At 38.3% G+C, this 23,870-nt stretch overlaps 2 protein-coding genes and 2 non-coding genes across 4 annotated transcripts; all 4 read right to left on the reverse strand.

Moving 5' to 3' along the window:
- Window positions 1-212: 212 nt before the first annotated feature.
- On the reverse strand, window positions 213-285 carry Trnaa-agc (transfer RNA alanine (anticodon AGC)). The gene has a single exon. It is a non-coding gene; the product is annotated as a tRNA-Ala (tRNA).
- Window positions 286-16,429: 16,144 nt separating this feature from the next.
- On the reverse strand, window positions 16,430-16,502 carry Trnaa-agc (transfer RNA alanine (anticodon AGC)). Its single transcript has one exon. It is a non-coding gene; the product is annotated as a tRNA-Ala (tRNA).
- A 667-nt stretch (window positions 16,503-17,169) lies between these two features.
- Window positions 17,170-19,371, reverse strand: LOC115066542 (uncharacterized). The gene is made up of 3 exons (XM_049448259.1): window positions 18,997-19,371; window positions 18,844-18,924; window positions 17,170-17,708 (listed from the first exon to the last, which is right to left on the reverse strand). Exons 1-3 carry the CDS (start codon window positions 19,340-19,342, stop codon window positions 17,170-17,172), a joined length of 966 nt encoding a protein of 321 aa, XP_049304216.1. The 5' UTR covers window positions 19,343-19,371.
- Window positions 19,372-22,373: 3,002 nt separating this feature from the next.
- Window positions 22,374-23,298, reverse strand: LOC105231920 (uncharacterized). Its single transcript, XM_011213445.4, has 3 exons — window positions 22,990-23,298; window positions 22,823-22,927; window positions 22,374-22,756 (listed from the first exon to the last, which is right to left on the reverse strand). The coding sequence occupies exons 1-3, from the start codon at window positions 23,279-23,281 to the stop codon at window positions 22,374-22,376; spliced, it is 780 nt and encodes a 259-aa protein (XP_011211747.2). The 5' UTR covers window positions 23,282-23,298.
- Between the last annotated feature and the right edge of the window lie 572 nt (window positions 23,299-23,870).

Genomic DNA, 23,870 nt, shown 5'->3' on the forward strand with positions numbered 1-23,870 from the left:
AGAATGTGTCCATTTGGTGGATCACCGATCAAGAGTCACCAGACATGTGCGATTACGCTACAATACAGTCACTCTTTGGGACCCATTGGCAATGAGGGTCACTTCATCTTCTTCCAACTTCCTTAGTCAAGATTAAAAATTGCATGAGTTGTATGCCATGAAATCGACTGTCTTCTGACAAGAAATTCCTAAAAGCTAAAAAATTATTCAACTGGAGATGCGGGGTATCGATCCCCGTACCTCTCACATGCTAAGCGAGTGCTCTACCATCTGAGCTACATCCCCATGTTGGAACAAATAAATTTATCGAAAAAAAAAAATATTTCATTTTCTACTTAACGGTATTAAGTACATTAAAGCATGCATTTAACTTAGTAATCAAAATAATTAGTATGCAAGCGACATGCAGAGTTAGAGTTAATATCCATGCAGAGCATGTGTCTCTTTTAGTCAAGTCTCGAATTTTCATTAGCGCTCATGTATGAATAGTTTAGTTGAACTTTCTTTACAAAATAATTTTTTCACTGACATATCGAACAATTTCTGTCTGATTTTCAAGAAATTGACTTCTTCTGGTTTTCTTGCAACATGTTGCTACAGAGTTTAATAGTTTTGTTCACTTAACGGTTGTTTGTAAAAGTAAAACTAATCGGAAATGGTCAAATCGGAAAATCGTAAATCAATACCCCATATTCTGAATACGTACATACGTATGACTGAATTTTTGCCGAAAATATCGGTGTATCTGTGAGATATGTTATTGAAATTCCAGGAAAATGTTTCTTTTGTAATAATATACCTTTGAGTCAAGAATGGGCCAATACTTCCTCCTATACATATGTATGTATATGGGGTTTTCGAAATTCCAGTTGGCTTTATACTACATACATATGTACGGGTGATTTTTTGAGGTTAGGATTTTCATGCATTAGTATTTGACAGATCACGTGGGATTTCAGACATGGTGTCAAAGAGAAAGATGCTCAGTATGCTTTGACATTTCATCATGAATAGACTTACTAACGAGCAACGCTTGCAAATCATTGAATTTTATTACCAAAATCAGTGTTCGGTTCGAAATGTGTTTCGCGCGCGTGTTTTGTTCAGCGATGAGGCTCATTTCTGGTTGAATGGCTACGTAAATAAGCAAAATTGCCGCATTTGGGGTGAAGAGCAACCAGAAGCCGTTCAAGAACTGCCCATGCATCCCGAAAAATGCACTGTTTGGTGTGGTTTGTACGCTGGTGGAATCATTGGACCGTATTTTTCAAAGATGCTGTTGGACGCAACGTTACGGTGAATGGCGATCGCTATCGTTCGATGCTAACAAACTTTTTGTTGCCAAAAATGGAAGGACCAATAATCCTAATAAGAGTACGTTGATATTCCCGTACGGGCTAAGCTCGATTATTATCGGATGATTCACTTTTCGTTTTAACCATTTTATTGACGAGAAAAAAGTATACGAAAGGTTATCCGTACGAAGATATGTTATATATTATGGATTAAGGAAGATGCTGCAATAGGGTCAGATGGACTTTTAAGTTCATCCTAGCTAATGAACATGTTTCTAACTATCGGCATGTAGGCACAGAGAAACTGCTTTGGTTGATTTTAGAAATATTTTAAGACATTCTTATTGACAGCTTCGCATTCTGCCCAATCTGATCAGCTTGCTTGCGAAAGATGAGTGGAGAATATATTCTGTAATCAATCATATGTATATTGCAGTTTACAGAAAATAAGAAAAATAAGTGCGACAAATAAAATCTTCTATAATATCAATGCTTGAACTCCGCCCTGTAAAGTATTACCTCTTTGGCAGTTGGCACTACTCCTTACTCTGTTGTCTTCATAATTGATTGTTATCTTAAAGCAGAAGGGGTTGTGTTCCCGTAAGCAAAAGATAAAATAAGATGTTATTGATGCCTTTTATAAAAATATTACTTTTAAACTTATGCGCAGTTGAAGTTATGGATTAAGTGTATCATATAAGTGATTTATAACAGGTGATTTTTTTGAGGTTAGGATTTTCATGCATTAGTATTTGACAGATCACGTGGGATTTCAGACATGGTGTCAAAGAGAAAGATGCTCAGTATGCTTTGACATTTCATCATGAATAGACTTACTAACGAGCAACGCTTGCAAATCATTGAATTTTATTACCAAAATCAGTGTTCGGTTCGAAATGTGTTTCGCGACAAATTTTGTTCAGCGATGAGGCTCATTTCTGGTTGAATGGCTACGTAAATAAGCAAAATTGCCGCATTTGGGGTGAAGAGCAACCAGAAGCCGTTCAAGAACTGCCCATGCATCCCGAAAAATGCACTGTTTGGTGTGGTTTGTACGCTGGTGGAATCATTGGACCGTATTTTTTCAAAGATGCTGTTGGACGCAACGTTACGGTGAATGGCGATCGCTATCGTTCGATGCTAACAAACTTTTTGTTGCCAAAAATGGAAGAACTGAACTTGGTTGACATGTGGTTTCAACAAGATGGCGCTACATGCCACACAGCTCGCGATTCTATGGCCATTTTGAGGGAAAACTTCGGACAACAATTCATCTCAAGAAATGGACCCGTAAGTTGGCCACCAAGATCATGCGATTTAACGCCTTTAGACTATTTTTTGTGGGGCTACGTCAAGTCTAAAGTCTACAGAAATAAGCCAGCAACTATTCCAGCTTTGGAAGACAACATTTCCGAAGAAATTCGGGCTATTCCGGCCGAAATGCTCGAAAAAGTTGCCCAAAATTGGACTTTCCGAATGGACCACCTAAGACGCAGCCGCGGTCAACATTTAAATGAAATTATCTTCAAAAAGTAAATGTCATGAACCAATCTAACGTTTCAAATAAAGAACCGATGAGATTTTGCAAATTTTATGCGTTTTTTTTTTAAAAAAGTTATCAAGCTCTTAAAAAATCACCCTTTATAATATTTAATAGCAGTGTACGCATATTTGAACCTAAAGTGGATAAGAGCGGTTAAAAACTTGACCTTGACCCCCATATAATATAACAAACCTTATGCAGAACCTGAAAGTACTTTCCGGCTTTGATCTTTGTATGTTGTAAGAGAATGTTACACCAGAACTTGACCTGCCTTACTTGTTAATTGACAGTAATGAATTTTTAGCATTCGTCTAAAGATTTAATAAATCGAGGTGTGTCTTGTCTTTATCACCGATAAGGTCCATCTTCCTACTTTCTTTTTTTCCCACACACATTCTGAAATTTGATGATGCAAACCGATAGACAGCCTATATACAATGTATGTTCGAATGTTATTATCAACAATATCATTTTTAGTCAGAACCGGCAATTGAACTCATGACCCTTCAATTGTGAGGCGAGTAGTTAATGCATTAGCCTATGACAATTGCTTGACTTTAGATGTTCTGTTCTTAAATAGTAATCAGATGCTTCGATACAATTTTGGCTCTCTTCGATTTGCAGTTAAAAGTGACGAATCGAACAAACAAATGGCATAAATAAAATATAGAGTTATATGAAATAAGAGATTAGAAAGAGGTTATGACAACTAATAGGATCAGAGTAGGATAAGTGGTCGCAGCGCGATTATTTTACCTTCATACACACATATCATATATAAAAAATTATCTTCATGAAATCTATGAGACCCTAAAACCATGTCGCAAGCAGAAATTCGTCCAAAACCTTGCAAAGGTGAGGGCCTAAAAATATAATTATAAGACTTGACATTGTTTTTGACTTATATAGTAAGTTTTACCTATGTACAGTTATACGACCGTTATATAGATGGTATAACGTGCAACGCATTTTAAATCACTCGCTGCCTACATTTTAATTACAAAACTAACAAAAACCATTCAATGTGATGCATTTGCGGGTCGAAAGTTATGCACTGGCTTACGGTAATGACCAATTTAAAATAACGGTAACAGCGGTATACCAACATGGGGATGTAGCTCAGATGGTAGAGCGCTCGCTTAGCATGTGAGAGGTATGGGGATCGATGCCCCGCATCTCCAACTAAATAATTATTTTACTAATAAAGTAAAGTGTATTCTCATCAGCACTTACTAATAATTTGTAAGGATATGATAATTAAACATTTCGAAAAACTTACAAGAGCATGAATATTCTTCTTTACTGGCGTAGATATTGCTTACGAGGTTACAGCCTCTTCTCTGCTTCCACTGGCGGGCACTGATTCGAAAACATTCAAAGTTGGAGTGTTCTAATCCATCCGGATAACATGGCCTAGCCAGCGCAGCCGGTGTCTCTTGATTCACTGAACTATTTCAATGTCGCCGTATATTTCGAACATTTCAACGTTCCATCGACGGCTGTATTCGTCGTTGCAGCAACATAAATCTTCCATAAAATTTTTCTCTCAAACACTCCTAAGGCCAACTCATCAGATAGCAACCTGCAACATATAGCAGGACTAAATGGACTCAGCTAATTACATTAATCATTGATTAATATTATAGTACAAATGTCAAAACCAAGCTAAAGGACTTTTTAAGCATATCCATAAAAAAGAACGCTTTGGTATGGTTTGTGGTCTGGTGGAATCATCGGTCCATATTTCTTCGAAAATGGTGCCGGTGAGAACGTAACCGTCCATGGCGATCGTTATCGTTGATGCCTAAAATTGAAGCTCGTGATCTCGGCGACATTTGGTTTTAACAAAATGGCGCTAATTCTCACACATGCACCAATCAATGGATTTATTAAGAGAACACTTCAGTGAGCAGATAATTTCACTATTTGCATTGCAGCACGCGTGTCATTCACCCGTTACAATGCTCGAAATGCGAAATGCTCGAACGAGTCATCGAAAATTGTACTCAAAGGATGGACCATCTGAGAAGGAGGCGCGGCCAACAAAGAGATAATCTTCAAAAGGTAAATGCCAAAGAATGTTCGTTCGTTTTTGTGTCTTTTCCTAAAAAAGGTGGGGAACCTCGAAATGGATCACCCTTTAGTACTAGCTCATTAGACAGTCTCTGCAAACTTACAACAGATCCTAGGTGAAGCACTTCAATAATTGATTTTGATAGCTATTTTTAAAATTTTCAAGCCACATAATGCCCCAAAAATTACTTGTTAAATCAATATTTAATTTTATTGCTAAGTAGATCAACAATAAACGTCCTTTTCCAATGCTTTAAATGCAATGCTTATGCCACACACATACGCAGCCAACACGTGTGACACCAAAACAAACGCACACAAACGAAGCCATAAAAGAATTACTACTACAAATGGGAAAAAATTTCAAGAGGATTAAATAAATCCCAAATCTGATAAGGATTTATTGCAATTACAGCCCACTTCAGCGAACGCAAATGCCGGCAATGCCATGCCACATGTACCATATGTGTATGCATGTATGTATGTAATAATACATATAAGAGTAAATATAAACACCAATGGAACCGCACAACAAAAGCAGTGAGATGTGAGTGAGTGACTTATATGGAGTAGAATATACATATGTATGTGTGTATGTCCTTTTTTATAAACCAACAAACGCCATTGTCACCAACCAAGCGAACTAATGTGACTAAACATATTTTTTTATACCAAACCAAGCTGCTGGATTAGTATATATGTATGGGAGTATGCGCAGATATTCAGATTCATTTATATATATACATATATGTACATATATGTATTAACATCTACTTAAACAACATTTGCGGTCTCCCTTGTTATTAATATTATCTATATTCCAAGGCTAAAGCAACCACTCCCCAAAATAGACAGGTCCTCTTTATATTGAGGACAAACTCTAATTGGCATCTGACTATATCAAAATAACGGCAAAGAATTTTTATTTAAGTGACTGTATCAGCACAATATCTTCAAGTCAAAAGAAAACTACAATTACAATAACATTGCGAAAAGATAACCGAAAAATACCTACAAACCATTTGAAGACATGAAATAGTTGGACGCAAGTCGGAAGAAGGCGAAAGAAAATTATGGGCACTCTAACATACGTATCCGCACTCATTAATATTGTATTTGCCCTGAGAATTTATTAAACGTCAAATGGCCGGATCAATCGCGCTAAGACGAAGCACTAACAAACAGGCGGCCGAGCGACGAAATAAATGCGCTATAATCTTGTGTGTTTAATGGTTTCATAAATATGTCCATACGTATAATGACGCGTACATACTTAGACATAGTTAGAAAGCTTCGATTTAGGTCAAATATGCAGCGTCGGTTCGTTAACTTGTTGCCCTTTGAAGGTAATTGCATAATTTTCACTTTCAGTCGTATCAAAAAACATTCGACTTAAATAGGGGCAGGTAAAAATCAGGTGCCAGAGCCACTTCTGGGCGATACCTTCATTTAAACAATCCAGTTGTTGACCAACAGAGGCGATCTAGTGACTGATGCCCAGAGCATGCTGAAATTATGGAAAACCTCTCCAGTCTGCTGAATGGCAGTGAACACATAACACCAGAAGATAGTGAACACGATTCTTCAATCAATGACGATGAAGCAGACATCCCATTGCCCGACCATGAAAAAGTTCTAATAGCAATTACCCGTCTGAAGAACAACAAAGTGGCGGAGCCGATGGATTGCCGGCCGAGTTATTCCAATAAGGCGGTGAAGAACTAATAAGAAGCATACATCAACTTCTTTTTAGAATTTGGACGGACAAAAGCCTACAGGACAATTGGTATTTAAGTGTGCTCTGCACAATCCACAAAAAAGGAAACCCCACAATCTGCGTCAACTACCGTGGGTTAAGCCTCTGCAACATCGCAGATAAGGATCTATCGAGCATATTGTGTGAAATATTAAAGCCCACCGTCAACAAACTGACTAGACCTTATCAGGCTTCAGGTCTGGAAAACAACAACTGACCAGAAATTCACCATGCGCCTACTCTTGGAAAAAATAAATCTTCTGTAAGAGTGTACATCTGCTCGCATACGCCGATGACATTGATATCATTAGCCTCAACAAGTTCTGTTTTGTCCAGACTGGAGAAAAAAGCGGAGCAAATGGGTCTGGTAGTATACGACGGCGAAACGAAGTATCTCTTGTCATCAAACAAACGGTCGTCACACTCGCGACTTGACTCCGACGTCACTGTTGATAGTCATATCTTCGAAGTCGTAAATAATTTCATCTATCTCGCAACCGGCATTAATACCAAAAACAACGTTAGCATCGAACTCCAACGCAGAATAACGCTTTCGAACATGTGCTACTTAGGACAAAAAGTAAAGTCCTCTATCGACGAAAAAAGATTAAACTCTACAAGTAATCCATCAAGTGTACTCAACACGTCCTGCTATATGGGTAAGAGGAAGGGACGACGACAACATCTGATGAGACGATTTTACGAGTTTTCGAGAAAAAAGTTCTGCGGAAGATGTATGATCCTTTGCACATTGGCGAATACCGCAGTCAATGGAACGAGCTGTACGAGATATACGACGACATGGATATAGTTTAGCGAATTAAGAAAAAGCAGCTACGCTGGCTAGGTCATGTCATCTGAATGGATGAAAACACTCCAGCTCTGAAAGATTTCGACGGCATAGCCGCGGGAGAAGCCGAAGAAGAGAAAGATTTCTACTCCAGGTGAAGAAGGGCCTGTCTACACTTGGAATCTCCCATTGACGCCTAACACGAACAGAAAAAATAACCGGCGGCTATAACCGCGTTCGCGGTGCCTACGCCAATAAATAAGAAAGTAGAACCAACGACTTTAGGTCGATTTTGTGGCGTTTAAGGAGTTTTTTTACACTAAACTTTCAGTCGCCTTACTTGCACAATCGCGTTTATCGAAAAACTGATTGTGATTTTCTTGTTAGACTCTATATTACCTTAAAACTGGTACGGATTTTGTCAAGTGCCTGTTCGAGTTCCTTTTCAAGCCAAGTCAACAAAAATCTAAAAGGTATCTTTATAAAGTCTGATTGCTGTGGTAGCTCAGTTTTTAGTTTTCTACGATTCGCCCAGCATTAAGGAGTATCATACTCCCTAGATTGCATGTGTAGGGTACAGGGAACATAACTTAATTTCCTTTGTTCTCCTTTGTTATTTTAAACTCGTTTTAAGAGCATTTGCTTTCTACTTTATTTTTATTGCCAAAAAATATAATTTTTTTCCTGTGTTAACCTCTAAAACCCCTAAACCAAATATGTTGTCCTTCATCGCATAAATGTCAAAATGATCCATAAACTTTAAATTTCGGTTTGAGAACTTCTTATCCGTAGACTGTGTCAGTACCATACCAAGTAATGCACATATAAACTTTTTGATTGATGAGCTTATCAAACTACTTAAATACTCTGGGGCCTGCCACTGATACAGAACCGATCATAATACAAGGCAACTAAATTCACCGGAAAAGTCTGAAGATTTAGGAGCGGGGACATTGTGGATTTTACCACCAACGATACAAATAGAATTATATATATTTAGACTTCAGGAACCGAGGAAAAGCCGCTTGAAGAGTAGCCTTACGAAAAAAATACACAATACCAAAAATAATACATTTACCAATACCATTACACTAATTTTATGGGCTTACTTGAAGCCACTGCTCTTTAGCAATATACCAAACTCTCTTCAAACTTTAGAAGAAACACTGTACTTGCTTTTCATAACATAGGACTTCATTTAGTGGAAAAAGTACTTGATAATTGGGTTCATCCAATTCGTTCCTGCAGAGGAAGTCGTGTAGGCCATTTGAATGATGTTGCATTCACATTAAATAAAAAACATTTGAATTGTCTTAACACTTAGTGGCGTTTTCTTTTTAAGAAATCATACCATCCTTATTCGAAAACCCTTTATAAGTAGTATTAGCTTGTGCTGTAGATACTCTAGTATTTTTGTATATATTTATGTATATATACATATAATACCTAAGCCCTGACCTATTAATTATTTCGCAGCCAACCGTATTCAGCTTAGAGCTGTCCTCTAGGGTTTTTGTACAGCGAAACAAATGGTTCTGCGCCTACAACAAAGGTAAAATCACACACTCAATATATTATCAGTTCCCCACCAATGCTTGTGCACGAGTATATGCATCGGTATTCCATTCATGAAATGCCTCAGCAATTGTATTTATTTATTAGTTTGTCTTCAGCGAACCATCGCAAATACCGTGACTTGCATTGCTAGCTCTCCGATTGCTTTTTAGGCTACCTTGGCGTTGTGGTGCCGCGTGCGGTTTGCCAATTTCTTTTCTCTCAAATTGAGCTGTCAACTCGGGCGTACATTATTGCGATTCGCTTCTAAAAGCTAGTGGTTCGGGAGCATGTCAATATTGTTGTTTTATTTTGGTTTCTGCTTCGTCGGTTCTTTTTATTGTTCTTGTTGTTGGTCATTGTGTGTTCTATTGTAGTTAGACGGCATTCCCATTTAGTGTTTGTCACTTGTAGCGCTTGTAATTGTTAAACTACAGTCGTGTGACAAATTAACACTCAACAATTTATTGCCCATCTCTCGTACGTGTCGTATTACCAGTCTTGCCAATCCACTGATGAAGATCTATGTGGGATTTTTGAAGATAAACGAGTATTTTTGCACAAATGTGACAATCGGTTTCCGCTTAATTTCATTCGGTTAACTTACAAGCTGTTGCTTCGGTATTACCTTAGGGTAGTCTTTGAGCTTGTAAGTTGACTTGCTAATCAGAAATGCTTGTAATGTGTGTGAATATTCAGAGTATTAAATGATAATGACATTGAATCATTAATATTGTATCTCTAGAGAGATTCAGTACAAGACCGAATGGCATAAAAATAAGCAGTCTGATTTTAATCAGAACTTTTGTAATAACCTTAAGGCTTCTAACTCCAAAAAATTGGTTGGATACATTTCAGAGATGGAAGGAAATTAATAGATAGGTGATATTACGAGGGATGAAATGAAATGTTTCATATAATTCAATACGTATTGCCTGAAAAATATAAGAATATAGAATTAGTGCAAAATACGCATTTAAGATGCACGCATAGAGACTAGTCACACTTGCCTCAAAAAAATAGTTTTTGGTGAAAAAATCAAATATATGCATATTAACGGTCTTTTTTTCAAAACGATGCTACAAAAGTAGACCGGTAGGGACATCAAGCCACGCCATATTTTTCATGCTCTTTTGACATTTCTCTCTAGTATGGCTTGCCATCATGGAAAGACAAAAGATCCAGCAATGAGTCGAAAAAAACATTTCTGTGACGTCGTTGTAGTAAATTTTGCGAAAAGATCTTGGCCTACATCTTTACAAGATCAAATTGACGCATAAACTGAAGCCCTTATTCACAAGAACCATCGTATGTTCGTGAATTGAGCTAAACAACACCTTAAAATTATTCGGATTTTCATCGATAAATCATCTTCAGCGATGGGGCTCATTTCTGGCTGAATGGCTTCGTAGAAAAATATGCGTTAATGGTCAGGCAGTCTCCACGCATACTCCGTGAGCCACCATTGCATCCCGAACAAATTATGCTCGGGATATATGAGCCGGTGGCGCCATTGGGTCGTACTTCTTCCGTGATCATCAAGACCGGCACGCTACTGTGAATGGGAATCGCTACCCCTCAGTGATAACCGAATATTTGTTTGCCGAATTGGATGATATGAACTTGGACAATATGTGGTTCCTACAGGACGGTGCCATAAGCCACACAGCGAAAGTCACAATCGTTTTGTTGAAAACCAAGTTTAGTTATCTAACGAAATGACCCAGTCAATTGGCCGCCTTTGTCGTGCGAATTGACGCCGTTAGACTATTTTCTGTGGGGCAACGTCTAGTCTATAGTCTATGCCAACAAGCCAGCGACGATTAATGAACTTTGTATGAATATCGAAAGTGAAAATGCAGCACTATCATCCGATTTATGCTTCTAAACCGTCAACTGGGTTCGGCGTCTGGATTTCTGCAAGCGTGCCCGTGGTAACCATGCAAAAGAAATCAAGTTCCGTACATTATGGCATTGAATATTTGTTTTATTAAAAAAACGTTTGTATTCTTTGTAACTCTTATTGAGAGACCCTTTATATTCTTAATTTTAGATTGATGTTATTGACGCCAAACATCAACGAACAAATAACACGTCCGGATGCATAACTGTGGTAGAACTTATCTTAAGCTGAAAGGCTTTCTGCCAACCTTATTTCCTTCCTACGAGCTCGGTAATCGCAATGAGTTGTACTAAGAAGTCTGTTGAAAAACTTTATACAGACGAACTCTCCTACTAGAAAGTAGATCAATGGAACCGATTTGACCATAACGAAGTAATAAGCGAGAAAAAGTTTAACAAGGTCAAATACCTAATAATATAGATCTCCAAACTAAATTCAATTTCTTTAGAAATACTTTAGTTTAAATTAGTGATACCAGTGTTTGGAGAAAATGTTCGAAATTATGTGCGGCCAGCGAACTATCTTTAATCTACACCCACAGAGCTTTTCTTAGTTGTGATATACAGGTTTATTTCAAACTACATCCCTTATTTCCGCTTTATACCGCGGTTTTACTTGCCTCAGTTACTCAATCTCATGACGCGGGGATCACTGACTCGGATGTCAGCGAATTCATACAAGGACTTGAAGTAATTTTAACGATGTCAGGCACTATAAGTTGAAGAAAATTAAGTATGTACGACTAAGATGAGTCAATACACAATCCTAGGAGCTGCAAGTCGTCCGTTACTCAAAGAAGATTTCAATAATTTTGTGTTGGCAAGAACACTGTTGGCTAAGAACCACTAGCCTTAATTTGTGACTAAAACTTTGAAATTAAATAGCTATTGGTTTATCAAAATTTATAAAAAAAAATCCAGCAACTTCTCTCTTCTGAGAAATATCATCCCCTGCAAATCATTAAAAAATAGTTACCCCCTTACGAGTAAATAAATATAGGTATTCTGAAACTTTTAGGTCCACACCCGCCCAAATTACTTAAAAATTTTTGTTATAATTCACATGTGATGCCACATAGTTCGTAAAAAAACTCACTCTAACCTCAAAAGGAGACAATTTAATTTCCGTCACTTAGTTTATACATCCAACTACAACAATATAACATATCTAACACATAAAAAAAATCAAAAAACAATATGTGATTTAGCAATCTAACATTTTACCACACATTCATGCTTCACTTGACTTTTGACCAACACGGAATCGTGACTGCCACACACACACACTAACTTTTGAATGCGTGTGAATAGCATGCTGTTCTCAGATTAGCGCCTGCTGTTGCCGCCTCAAAGGGCAGCGGCGAAAGCGTTGGGCCAATATGAGGCAAGAGCGAAGTGTTTCGATTGAGGAAATCGAGCGAACAAGTGGCAATTTGTAAGCATATAGGTGTGTGTTTATTAAGGTGGATCTTAAATGCGCCTCTGCGACTTCGTCTGGTTTCCAAACTTGGAAATATCACTCTTCGAGCAGAAAATTTAAATAAATGCTCAAATGCACTCTCCCAAGCAGTTTCTGCTGAGCTGTTTTCGCAGAAGCTATCCCTGCAGTCGTACGCTTGAAGCGGATCCGCCTCTTAGAAGTATCAAGAGACTATTCCTTGATGAGGACATCGAACAGTACACCGACCAAGCTACAGACGCGATAAACTTGAAACAGATACCGACCGATATGGCAGTTCAGCCATCAACACCCACACCAACTCACTCCGTTGCTCCGAGAATCTAGATTGACCCTTGCGCAACTTTGTTCTGGTTGCTGTATCAGGTTAAAGTCCTACTTATCCAGAATCCACTCCGACATACCAAATATATGTCCAACGTGCAATGAGTCCCATTTAAAACCATTCACTCTATGGTCCGACCTCGTCGAAACAGGATGTTTCCTGGGCCTAACGTTGGATGACTTCGATGACAGTCAACCGGAACCTTACCACCCAAGTAGGGATAAGATAATCGCTACAACAACAACAACTTAGAAGATCACCAGAAATCACAATGAACTGGATTGCCGCTGGATGAAGTGTATCTAGTCAATCCTAAAAAATAAATCACCATTTTCCAACATTTTTGATTTTCTATTGTCGACTTTATACTTCTTTAACTATTTTTGGAGTTCAACAGAGTCGATTGAAAATTAAGTTTTGATAGCGGATGATAGACAAAATTTTATTTTAATATTTTTGATCTTTGTTAGTTGTTAGAGGTTTAGACTAGAACGCGGTGAGAAGCCTTCTTCAATTCATCAACATTTTCAAACATTCATGTTTGACATCCCAGAACTTCTGCAATTTGCTTTTTTAAGAACCACCCCAATGTAAATGTATGTGGAAATATTGGAAAACACTACAAACTACTACTTGATCTACTTTTGCTTAGGGTATGTGTGTGCGTTGCATATAGAAATGCTGTAGCCAGTCAAGCACTTCAAAGAGCGTGTAGCGCCGAGCGTTGTGTGGAATTAAAAAATGACTGCTTTTCAAAGTTTTCAACTGCTTTAAAGCGTGTTAAAAGCCACACACAAACGCACCACCGAGTGCGGTTGAGTATGGGAATTTAACTGTGCGTGTGAATTCTCGCACATACACACACGTACACACCTACAAACACTTCTAGAAGCGCCTAGGCAAGTGACTTGCTTGCGGTTTAGCTCCGTATCGGCCGAATTGTGTCGGCAATATTTATGACCCGCCTGGGTACAGCAACACGCCTGCCATCACACACCAATTTAAAGCCAACACTGAAGTAGGCGAAACGCTGGTGTGCGTACGCGCGAGTGCGTTTGTGTGAGTGCGAGTATGCGGGGCAGCCACAGTTGTATTTGCTAGTGGCGTGACCTGATATCGAATTACTTCAGTTTTAGTTTCCTTTCGAATTGGAAATTGACTACATGACTGCGCTATTAGCCGCAATACAAAATTCTAAAGACACACACACACATACATACACACGTCGCTGTGCTTTTCTGCGTGTATGCGTGATTGGGTAGCAAAATCAAAGGGCGTTTCTTGCCTATCGCCTCGCAACGCAAGTATTTTAGCGGCCGCACGCATACAACTCAACATATGTACATATACATAAGCAGTATATATTCACTGATGATTTCTAATATTGTATGGCTCACGGAATCGGTTATGTTTATTTTATCAAGTAAGTAAATTGATTTGATTTCCGCCTAACAGGTGATTTCCGTAACACATTTTCGAAGTGATTGGCTTGGGTGTTGATGCGTGCATACATACATTTATACAGATATGAGGGTGAGTGTGTTAGTGTTTGTGTAAATATTGACCTACTATAAATATGCCTAACTTTATATGTTTGAGCGCTCCTGAGTGCTGCGTTGTGATTGAATTTTTTATGCGGTGCTGAATTACTTATTGCCTCGCATTATTAATATTTTAGTGTGTTTGGTAGAGATTTGTTTTTGTTTTTTAGATTATGTTCTGTTGATTATAAAATGAGTGCAACGCATCGACACTCTTCTAGAAATAGACAAATTCATTACATAAATTGGTCTCTACCATGACAGTGAAATATATACTTTCTCTACTTCGTTAGAGTAAAGGCTGACATCAATGCGATGGACGGGACAAGGACTGAGGCGAGTAGGTCATTGTGGCATATATTAGAGTCGCTATATAAAAGATCGCAAATTCAGTGTGGGATTCGTGGTGGGAGAGAGACTCCGCCGAGTACATATCGCTGATTTGCGCCCACGCCCCGACGGAAGAGAAGGACGAGCTTGGGGCGCACATATCTCTCCCGACACAATGTCAAAATCGTGCTTGGTTTCTTTAACGCCAAGTTGGTCAAAGAAGGTATATTTGGCACCATGGTCGGCAAATTCAGCCCCCAAGATGAAATATCCCCAAATGGGTTGAGGCTGATCTAATTCGCCGGGCCCGAAAATTTGTAGAACTAGATTCCAGCATAGAAAAATTCATCAAGCTACCTGGCTGTCACCGGATCGAATAGCCACGAACCAGATCGATCGTGTTGTGATAGATTGAAGACACGTCTTCATTTTTTAGACTTACGTTCGCTCCGAGGTCCCAGGATTGACTCGGACCACTATCTTGTTACAGCGAAGAAACGTACCCGCCTCTGTGCTGCAAAAAACACACGTCAACAAGCTCAAGGAAGATTCGCAGTCGAGAAGCTGCAAATCAAAACAGACAACCGAACAATTTTCTACTTGACTTGCACTCCTGCTCTCTGAGAGCACTCATCAGCAGGTCGGTATAAGGGAACTAAGCGACGGCATTTCAACCTCTTTACGTAACTACTGATTTTCGGAGAAGGCAAAATACAGCTGGTACGATGAGGAGTGACTCACCTCCCCAGAGGTGATTTAATGACTGATGCCCAAAGCATACTGCTATTATGGAGTGAACACTTTTTCAGACTGTTGATTGGCAGCGAAAGCATAACAGCAGGAAATGGTGAACCCGATTTGCAAATCGATGACGATGGAGTTGACGTTCCATTGCCCGACAAAGAAGAAGTTCGAATTACAATTAACCGTCTGAAGGACCACAAAGCGGCGGGGGCCGATGGATGGCCGGCCGAGCTATTCAAATACGGCGGCGAAGAATTGATAAGCAGCAGGCATCACGAAAGCATGCCCGGCGATTGTAATTTGTGTGCTCTGCCTATCCGCAAAAAGGGTGATCCCACAATCTTCACCAACTACCTTGGGATAAGCCTACTCAACATCGCATATACGGTTCTATCGAGCGTACTGTGTGAAAGACTAAAGCCCGCCATCAACAAACTGATTGGATCCTATCCGTGTGGCTTTAGACCTGGAAAATCTACAATCAAAAGAGTTTCACTATGCGTCAAATCTTGGAAAAGAACCGTGAAAGGAAGATCGATACACACCACCTCTTCGTCGACTTTAAAGCCGCCTTCTTGCTCGTCTCGCCCCGATAAAGCTAAATTTTTTCTGAAAGAGTACCGTAGACAGGTCTCTCATGCTTGATTCCGATCCCATATTCATGGAGTTTATGAGTTTGATTTGCAAACAAGTCAACAGTCATCGGAATAAAGGGAAAAAAAGAGGCAAAACCAAAAACCTACGCCAAAGACGTTCAAAAACAAAAGTGATGCTAATTTTTTTCTTCAATATTCGTGAATTCGTGCATCATGAATGTGTTTCGGAGGGTCAGTCAGTCAATAAGGATTATATTGAGGCATTTTCGTGAGAACATCCTTTAAAACCGGCTGTAATCATGGAAGAACAATTCATGGATAATTAAATATATGTATATCACAATGTACTCTGAAGTTAGACTTCTTATAATCCTCAATTAAGACAAGGCGTTAAGAATATGGCGTTAAGGAAATCAAATAACAGTCTCCTGATTATTATGATCAATAGGATAAGATTATCTGCTGGCTTATGACATAGAGCAAGACCTATGGAAAAATCTTTACTTTAGTAACAAAACAATTGGAGATGCGGGGCATCGATCCCCGTACCTCTCACATGCTAAGCGAGCGCTCTACCATCTGAGCTACATCCCCTGGTTAAGAGCTATAGTTTTTAATAAACTATTTGTTTATTCCATTTTTGTAGGTCAATAAATGCATTCTTTGCTTTTTTTACGAGCCTTGTTTTCACTTTTTGGCTATGCGTTAATTAAAATGCAGTTACCGTTGCTGCAATCGAAGCGAATACAAGTATAACTGAAAGAGTACAACGACATTTACCCATGTTTTGGTTTAAATATTTTGATCACGAAGCATTTTTACAGACTAATGGTAAACCAATGAAAGCATACAATGAACCCATTCTACTTATTTTGGGCTAGCACCTAATCTATTATATCTGTTAGTTTGTTCGGTATAAATAAACAGCAAAGGTAAAAACTTCTCAATTTAAACATTACGATGTAGTGGAAGTATGCCTCTATCTGTGATGAGACAACTCTTTTCGGTGAAACTACGAAAGGTAAAAAGCATTCAAACAATTCCGAAAACTTCTTTTGATAACAGATGCAACTCTGCGCACTCGCAACACTCAATTCAAAGAAACACGCACTTTAAATCAACTAACCTTCCGGTTTCATCATCAACCAATGAATTCTGTAGTTAAAGCTCAAATTTATTTGAAGAAAACTGCTTAGCTTATTTAAACTAATTCTCAATGTATATGAAATATTCGCTAATCAATAATCTTTATAATCTAGTATTACTTTCTTTCAGACCCCCTCATTTCACCATTTTCTACCGTTTTTAAAACATCACCGCCATTTGCGTTGATGTCATCGTAATCTTCCCATATGTATTCGATAGTTGGTACACCAATCTCATTTATAGGATTCAGGAAATAATTGCAATCACAGTTATAAGGATGTTGCAAGTTGAAACTGTTATATACAGGCGAATGTGGTGGCCAAGAGAAATGCGGATATCTGCGAAAAGGCGGCAGCATTTTCATTCGATTACGGCGTGACTTTAGCAATTTCCTCCTCAGCCCTGGTAAATCCTCAATACTGGAAGCTGATATGGCTTCAGGTTTTGTTAGACTTTGTGCCACCTCTTTTAAAATAGCCGAATTCAATAATGCTTCACTGTGTGGAATGTCTTCACAGTCAAGTGTCTTGAGATGCGTTGAAGAACGTTGATAATTTTTTGGCTGTTGACCGCCGTTTGGCAATCCATTGGCTAGCTCTGATTGCGATTCGGATTCTATGCCGGAGTTAGAGAGCGGTAAAGTTGGGTGGAGTTCTGTATTGGATTAAAAAAATTATTTTGTATAACAAATAATCGTATAGTGCTAAGGAACTTTAAAGAACTGAATAAGTTATGTTATGTTTTGCCGTAATCAAATATTTTGTCTCAAAGAACAAAAAAATGTATGTAAATTTGGAATGGAATGACCGATATTCATATATAAATGATCTGCGTTTTGAACTAAGTCGATTTAGCCATATTCGTCTGTTAGCTCGTTCATCCTAACTAGTCCCTCAGTTTTTGAGATATCGATTTGTGGGACCGACCGATATGGAACCTCTATAGGATACACCTCTCATACAAACTGACCGATCGAAATCAAGAACTCGTATGGAAAGCATTTTCATTTGACAAAATGTCTTTACGAAATTTGACATGGGTTACTGCCTAAGGCAATGATCTTCCGGTCTTAGACCAAGTATTCTGTAGATAGCCAAAGAACGCCCGTTTAACCAAATAACAAAAGCTCCGTGAGGATCGCGAAGGACCTCCCCGAGCTGTTCGATGTCATACGAGGTTTCAGACAAGGCGACTCTCCATCGTGCAACATCTTCAATATACTGCAGGAGAAAACAGTTAGAGCTGCAGAGCTTAAGGGAGCTAAAAGATTGTACAACTGCTGACGTACGCTGAAGACATCGATATCATTGGCCATAACAACCGCGCCATTACTTCTGTTTTCTCTAGGTTGGTCAAAAAAGCAATGTAAATGGATCGGGTGGTGAATGAGAACAAGACGAATATCTCCTGTCATAAAAAAAACAGTCGTCGCTCTCGCGACTTAACTCCCACGTCCCACTGTAGACAGTCACAACTTCGAAGTCGTAGATAATTTCGTCTATCTTGCACCCAGTATTAACACCAACAGCAATGTCAGCCTCGAAATCCAACGAAGAATAACTCTTGCCAACAGGTGCAACTTCGGACTGAGTAGGTAATTGAGAAGTAAAGTCCTCTCTCGACGAACAAAGTCTAAACTCGATAACTCACTCATATCACATAAAGCGCTTATTGTACGAAATATCAATTAGCAGATAGATGGGGCTGTAGTCAAATGTTTCTATAAATCTATTTGGACTTAGGCTAAGCTTTTATATACTAGTATATTTGTATATGCATGGAAGCTTACTCGATAATAGATCCTTTAATCCCTCCTTAAAACGTTTTCGCGCTTCCGGATCATCATTTCTTGCAGGCGTAATTTTCGATTCTAAAAAATTAATTAATAACGGATTTCAAAATATTAACTTCAAGGACTTTATACAGTTATCATTTCACTCACTTTCTTGCTGCTTAACTCCATCACGCACTTTCACATCCGATTGCACCGCCAACAACATGCGATGCTTATGATCGTAAACTTTTCCGTTATGTTCGCTTTCCGATTCATGCACAACCTCGGTGTTATTAGGCAAAGGCGGCAATAATGGCAAAACGAAATTCGTTTCATTGGACTGTGAATCTGTTTGCGGACTTCTCTTTACTGGTCTTGCGATATTCTTCACTGCTGGCGCGACGGTAGTAGCAGCAACGGGTTGCCACTTGGCTGGCTGTTGTAATCTTGGAATAGCAAAATTAGAGCGCACAAAAAGGCAAAACAAAACGAAGACAAAATGAATCACTTTCATGCTGATAATTTATATTGGAAAGACTTCTAATATTTTCTTACAACAATTCACACACGAATTAACAATTACAGTTAGCTGCTGGCGCTTTGCTGACAATGTGACAATTGGCGTCTTGACTCTGCTATTTATGACGATCTATGAAAATTGTATACGTGATATGTTGGCGATTTTCCAAACCAAAGTTTTTCTTATGCAAAATGAGATGCTGATTTACAGTTAAGTCAATGGCCGGAATGGGTTTCTTTACTGCTTGCAGATAGTTCTTTGTATCTTTGCTCTAATGTAACTAAAAACCGAAATTATAATTGAAAGCTTATCATAATGTCTTCTAACCACCTACAAGATGGGCAAACGCTTGACAGAGAGAAGTTAACTATTGAAGAAGACTGTTAACTCATGTACTCACCTTGGAAATGAGTAATCGCAAGTTTTCCCTTTTATTTACTTCCTTATATTTTTGATACGATTGTAATATATATTTTATATCATTTTTTGTTGACATAAGAATATACTGATATATAATATATGCATATTTGTGTGTAATATCATATATATTTACATATATGAGTAATATATCTAACTTTAAAATGCGCTGCACCGTTGGCACTTAAGTAAAATGTTATTCATTTCGAGGTTCCGTAATTTAAAGAAAAAACTTCAAATTTAATGAAGAATATTTATTGTCATTCGTAAGAACATTCTTTCACATTTATTTTTTGAAGATTATTTCTTTCAAATGTAAGCCGCGGCTACGTCTCAGATGGTCCATACGATGAGTTTAATATTCGATTACTCGTTCGAACATTTCGACTGGTAAGTGACGGATGACTCGCGTGATATTTTGCTTAAAGGTCCGAATCGATATAACATATCCCCACAGGAAAATGTCTAACGGTGTAATATCACACGATCTTGGTGGCAAAACAACCGTCCCAAAACGTGAAATTATCTGCTCACCAAATCTTCTCTCAATAAGTCCATTAATTGATGCAATGTGTGGGAAGTAGCGCCGTCTTGTTGAAACTAAATGTCCCCGAGATTATTACATACCCATTGAGCCAGAAATTGACCTCATCGCTGAACAAAATTTGGCTCGAAAATGTCGGATCTCCTTTTAACTTTGCAAGAGCCCATAGAGCGAAGCGCTGTCGCTTCAGAAGGTCAAGCGGCTTCAGTCTTCCACAAGCTGTATTTTGATGCCCTAATTTAAGATCTCGACGTAAAGTGAGCCAAGTCGTTCCATACGTCAGTCCGAGTTACTGCGAATGGCGCCGTTGAAAGTGTTGCGAATAGTACGCTCTGTAGGCCGATTATGTTGACCATAAGTTGAGAGAAGCGCGCGAAACGTTGTTCAGGCATAAGTCTTTCCATGATGAAATGCGAAACAATACTGAATAAAAATAGCATGACAGCTTGGAACGACTTTCGAGTGACCTGTCAAAAAAGGCTATTGAAAATAGTACCTCTACTTGGACTTTGAACTCCTTACATAGCCGAGTAGTTTGTCTTATTTGATTTGATCCATCAAAGGGACAAATAGTGTGTTGTTGACCAATTAATGAGTATTGATGAAACAGAGGGGAAGGGGGCTAACAACAAGAATGCTTTTAAACTTACCCCATAAGGAGGAAGTAATTTTATCTCATGGTATTATAAGACTTCAATAGAAAAGTTCCCGGTTAGTGAAAGACATTTTTTTGGCAAAATCCTTTTTTTATATTCAACATAGTTCCATTCAAGGGTGATACACTGATTATATCCATCGTCCAACTTTTCGATATCATTTTTTGTAGTACGATTAGTCCTTTGCTTCGAAATACGCCTCAATTTCGACGATCACTGCTTCTTTCAATGAAAATTTCTTCCTAGCGAGGTCTTTTTTTGAGATAGGAGAAAAGGAAATAGTCATTGGGGCCAGATCTAGAGTATACATTAGATGGGGAAGCAATTCGAAACTCAAGTTATGGATATTTGCAAGCGTTTTCATTGACCTATGCCAAGGTGCATTGTCTTGGTAAAACAGCACTTTATTCTTCTTCAAATGCGGCCGTTTTTAGCGATTTTATCCTTTAAACGATCAAATAACGCTATGTAATAATCGCTGCTGATGGCGCTTCTTTTTTCAAGATAGTCAATAAAAATTATTCCATTCGAATCCCAAAATACAGACCCCATAACCTTGCCGGCCGATATTGCCCTTTTCTACGCTTGTGAGCGGGTTCATCGTGTGCAGTCCACTCGGATGACAGTCGATTGGACATTGGAGTGAAAGGATGGAACCATGTTTTATCCGTTATTATATATCGAAGCAAAAACTCGGGCTTAACATCTCCAAACGCTGCTTCGAATCATCAACTCGTCGTTATTTTTGATCAAAAGTAAGCTCGCGCGGCACCCAATAGAGCTTTCTCATACCAAATATTCGAGAATAATATGATGTACCAATGCTGTTGAGTGCCTGATATCTCGAACAACTTCACTTTACGGTCATCCAAAATGATTTTGTGGACATTTTGTATGTTTTAGTCAATAACAATCTCCTTTGGGCGTCCACTGCGTCTAATTTCTTTGGTACTCATTTCACCACGTCTAAACTTAGCATACCAATCTTTGATGACAGTGTAAGCAAACTCGTTCAATGGTTCGAGTCGGTTTAGCTATATCCGTCGGACGGTTTATCTGTATACATATGTATATGCGAACTAACCCCTCAATTTTTTACATATCGATCTAAAAGCGTCCCATCATTTCTCCCCAAGAAGTTGCTCATTTGTCGGAACCGCCAACATCGGAATACTACAGCGTATGGCTGCCATACAAACTGAACAATCGTAATCAAGTTTTAGTATTCTTTTGGAATATGTGATATTTGTGAAGGGTTTTATAACTTTATATTTATTTAAAATAATTAAAAAACAATTATATAATATTTTTATATGTACATTCTATGGTTTTATCTATTTTTATATGATACTCGTACATACAATTAAAAGGTTTTAAACTAGAAATAATATTATACAGTTTATATCCATTAATTTTCTTCAGAGCTGAAATTCGACGAATCGTTATCAAATTCTGAGTCATGCTCATAGTACCGAAAATGGCTTAAAGATAGCGGCTGCTGAGATTTTTTAGCCGAACCTGTTCTCTGCTTCGATCGTTGACGCTGTCGTGTATTTTTTGAGGAACGCGTTCGTGAATACCCCATATTACTTTTAACTGGTTCACTAGGTTGCCGCTTTTGGTTGGCAGGTAAAGTTCCCATTAAAACTATGCGTTCATCTTCGATGTCCTCGCATAAAATCGGTTCGATATAAGTAATCGGCTTACGTTGCTCCTTGCGTATGAGCCATGGAAATGTGGGCGGCACAAATTGAGGCACAATATTCACACACTTTTTCGTGGGTTGGAGTTCTGTTGGGATTTCGTAGAAATTTACACTCATAACTGTTTAAAAATTAATCGGTTAGAAGCACTTACTCTTCAAAATTTCCTTGAGCATCGTTGCATCGATCGTTAATGTGGCGTTTGAAGACTTATCATCCGCATTATTTGAACTGGTTGAGGATTGCGCTATATCAAAAGCTTTTTGGAAAAGTTTTAATATTTTTTGTTTTCATAATTTAGAAAAAATAACAACCAATTACCTTGTTGTGGATCCTTAATATGGCGTACATTCACATCAGAAAGTACCACCAGCAGTATCTTATGCTTCTGATCATAGATGCTGGTGATATTGCTATTGGAGGCGGTGTTGTTTACTGTTGCATTGTTGACCACTGCCACTGAGGACGTTGTGATCACAGTTGGCGCTAATGTTGTTGTAGATGTAGCTGTGCCACCGTCATCTGTGGAAGGTCCAAGCCTCTTCCTACTTGCACCAACAACAAAGCTCCCGTAGAGACAAAAACAGCCAAATAAAACAAAAATTACTTTCATGTCGGTTCAAAAAAATGAATGGTGGTTATAAAGTATGGGAACAAAATTAGAAACGCTGCACTTAAATGTTGCAACAAATGATTCTTTCAATTAAATTGCAATTTGTTGTTCACACTTTGGCTATTTATAATTTATTTTCCGTTTCTAATACGTGATTTGTTTGGGACTTGAGAAAATGTGCTATTATGTAACCCAGCGTCTTGATAATTGCGCTGTCAATGGCCTGCATGGTGTGGCTTAGAGCTCGTTTTTGTTGCAAACTTTTACTTTTTTTACTTTTATTATTTTTATATTATGAAACAAAGTGAAAAAAAAAATCTATATATACTATACATATGTATATAGAAGTATAATCTATTACACTCATATCATGTAATATGTATATACAGTGCTACTCACACTGTGCCCATAAAGTTTCTACAACACACTGTCTTTCAAACTGTTGGCTGGGAAGCTTTGAGAGCTTTTATAAAGTGCGAAACAAACTTTTCAAACTTTTTCAACCCAACAAACAATTAAATGAAACGATAGAAAATCGGTTAAAAAGTAGAAAAGTGCTTTATAATCAAAATATACATACATATATAAT

Source organism: Bactrocera dorsalis, chromosome 2, assembly GCF_023373825.1.
Source record: "Bactrocera dorsalis isolate Fly_Bdor chromosome 2, ASM2337382v1, whole genome shotgun sequence".
NCBI classification, from domain to species: Eukaryota; Metazoa; Arthropoda; class Insecta; order Diptera; family Tephritidae; genus Bactrocera; species Bactrocera dorsalis.

Bases quoted from the DNA above. Each gene is read 5' to 3' on its own strand.
- LOC115066542 (XM_049448259.1), bottom strand. From the start codon at position 19,342: ATGAAAGTGATTCATTTTGTCTTCGTTTTGTTTTGCCTTTTTGTGCGC. The intron at 18,925-18,996 runs GTGAGTGAAATG...TTAATTTTTTAG, and splicing joins TGGAGTTAAGCAGCAAGAAA to AATCGAAAATTACGCCTGCA. The intron at 17,709-18,843 runs GTAAGCTTCCAT...AATCCAATACAG, and splicing joins ATTAAAGGATCTATTATCGA to AACTCCACCCAACTTTACCG.
- LOC105231920 (XM_011213445.4), bottom strand. From the start codon at position 23,281: ATGAAAGTAATTTTTGTTTTATTTGGCTGTTTTTGTCTCTACGGGAGC. The intron at 22,928-22,989 runs GTAATTGGTTGT...TTTTCCAAAAAG, and splicing joins TATTAAGGATCCACAACAAG to CTTTTGATATAGCGCAATCC. The intron at 22,757-22,822 runs GTAAGTGCTTCT...AAATCCCAACAG, and splicing joins GCTCAAGGAAATTTTGAAGA to AACTCCAACCCACGAAAAAG.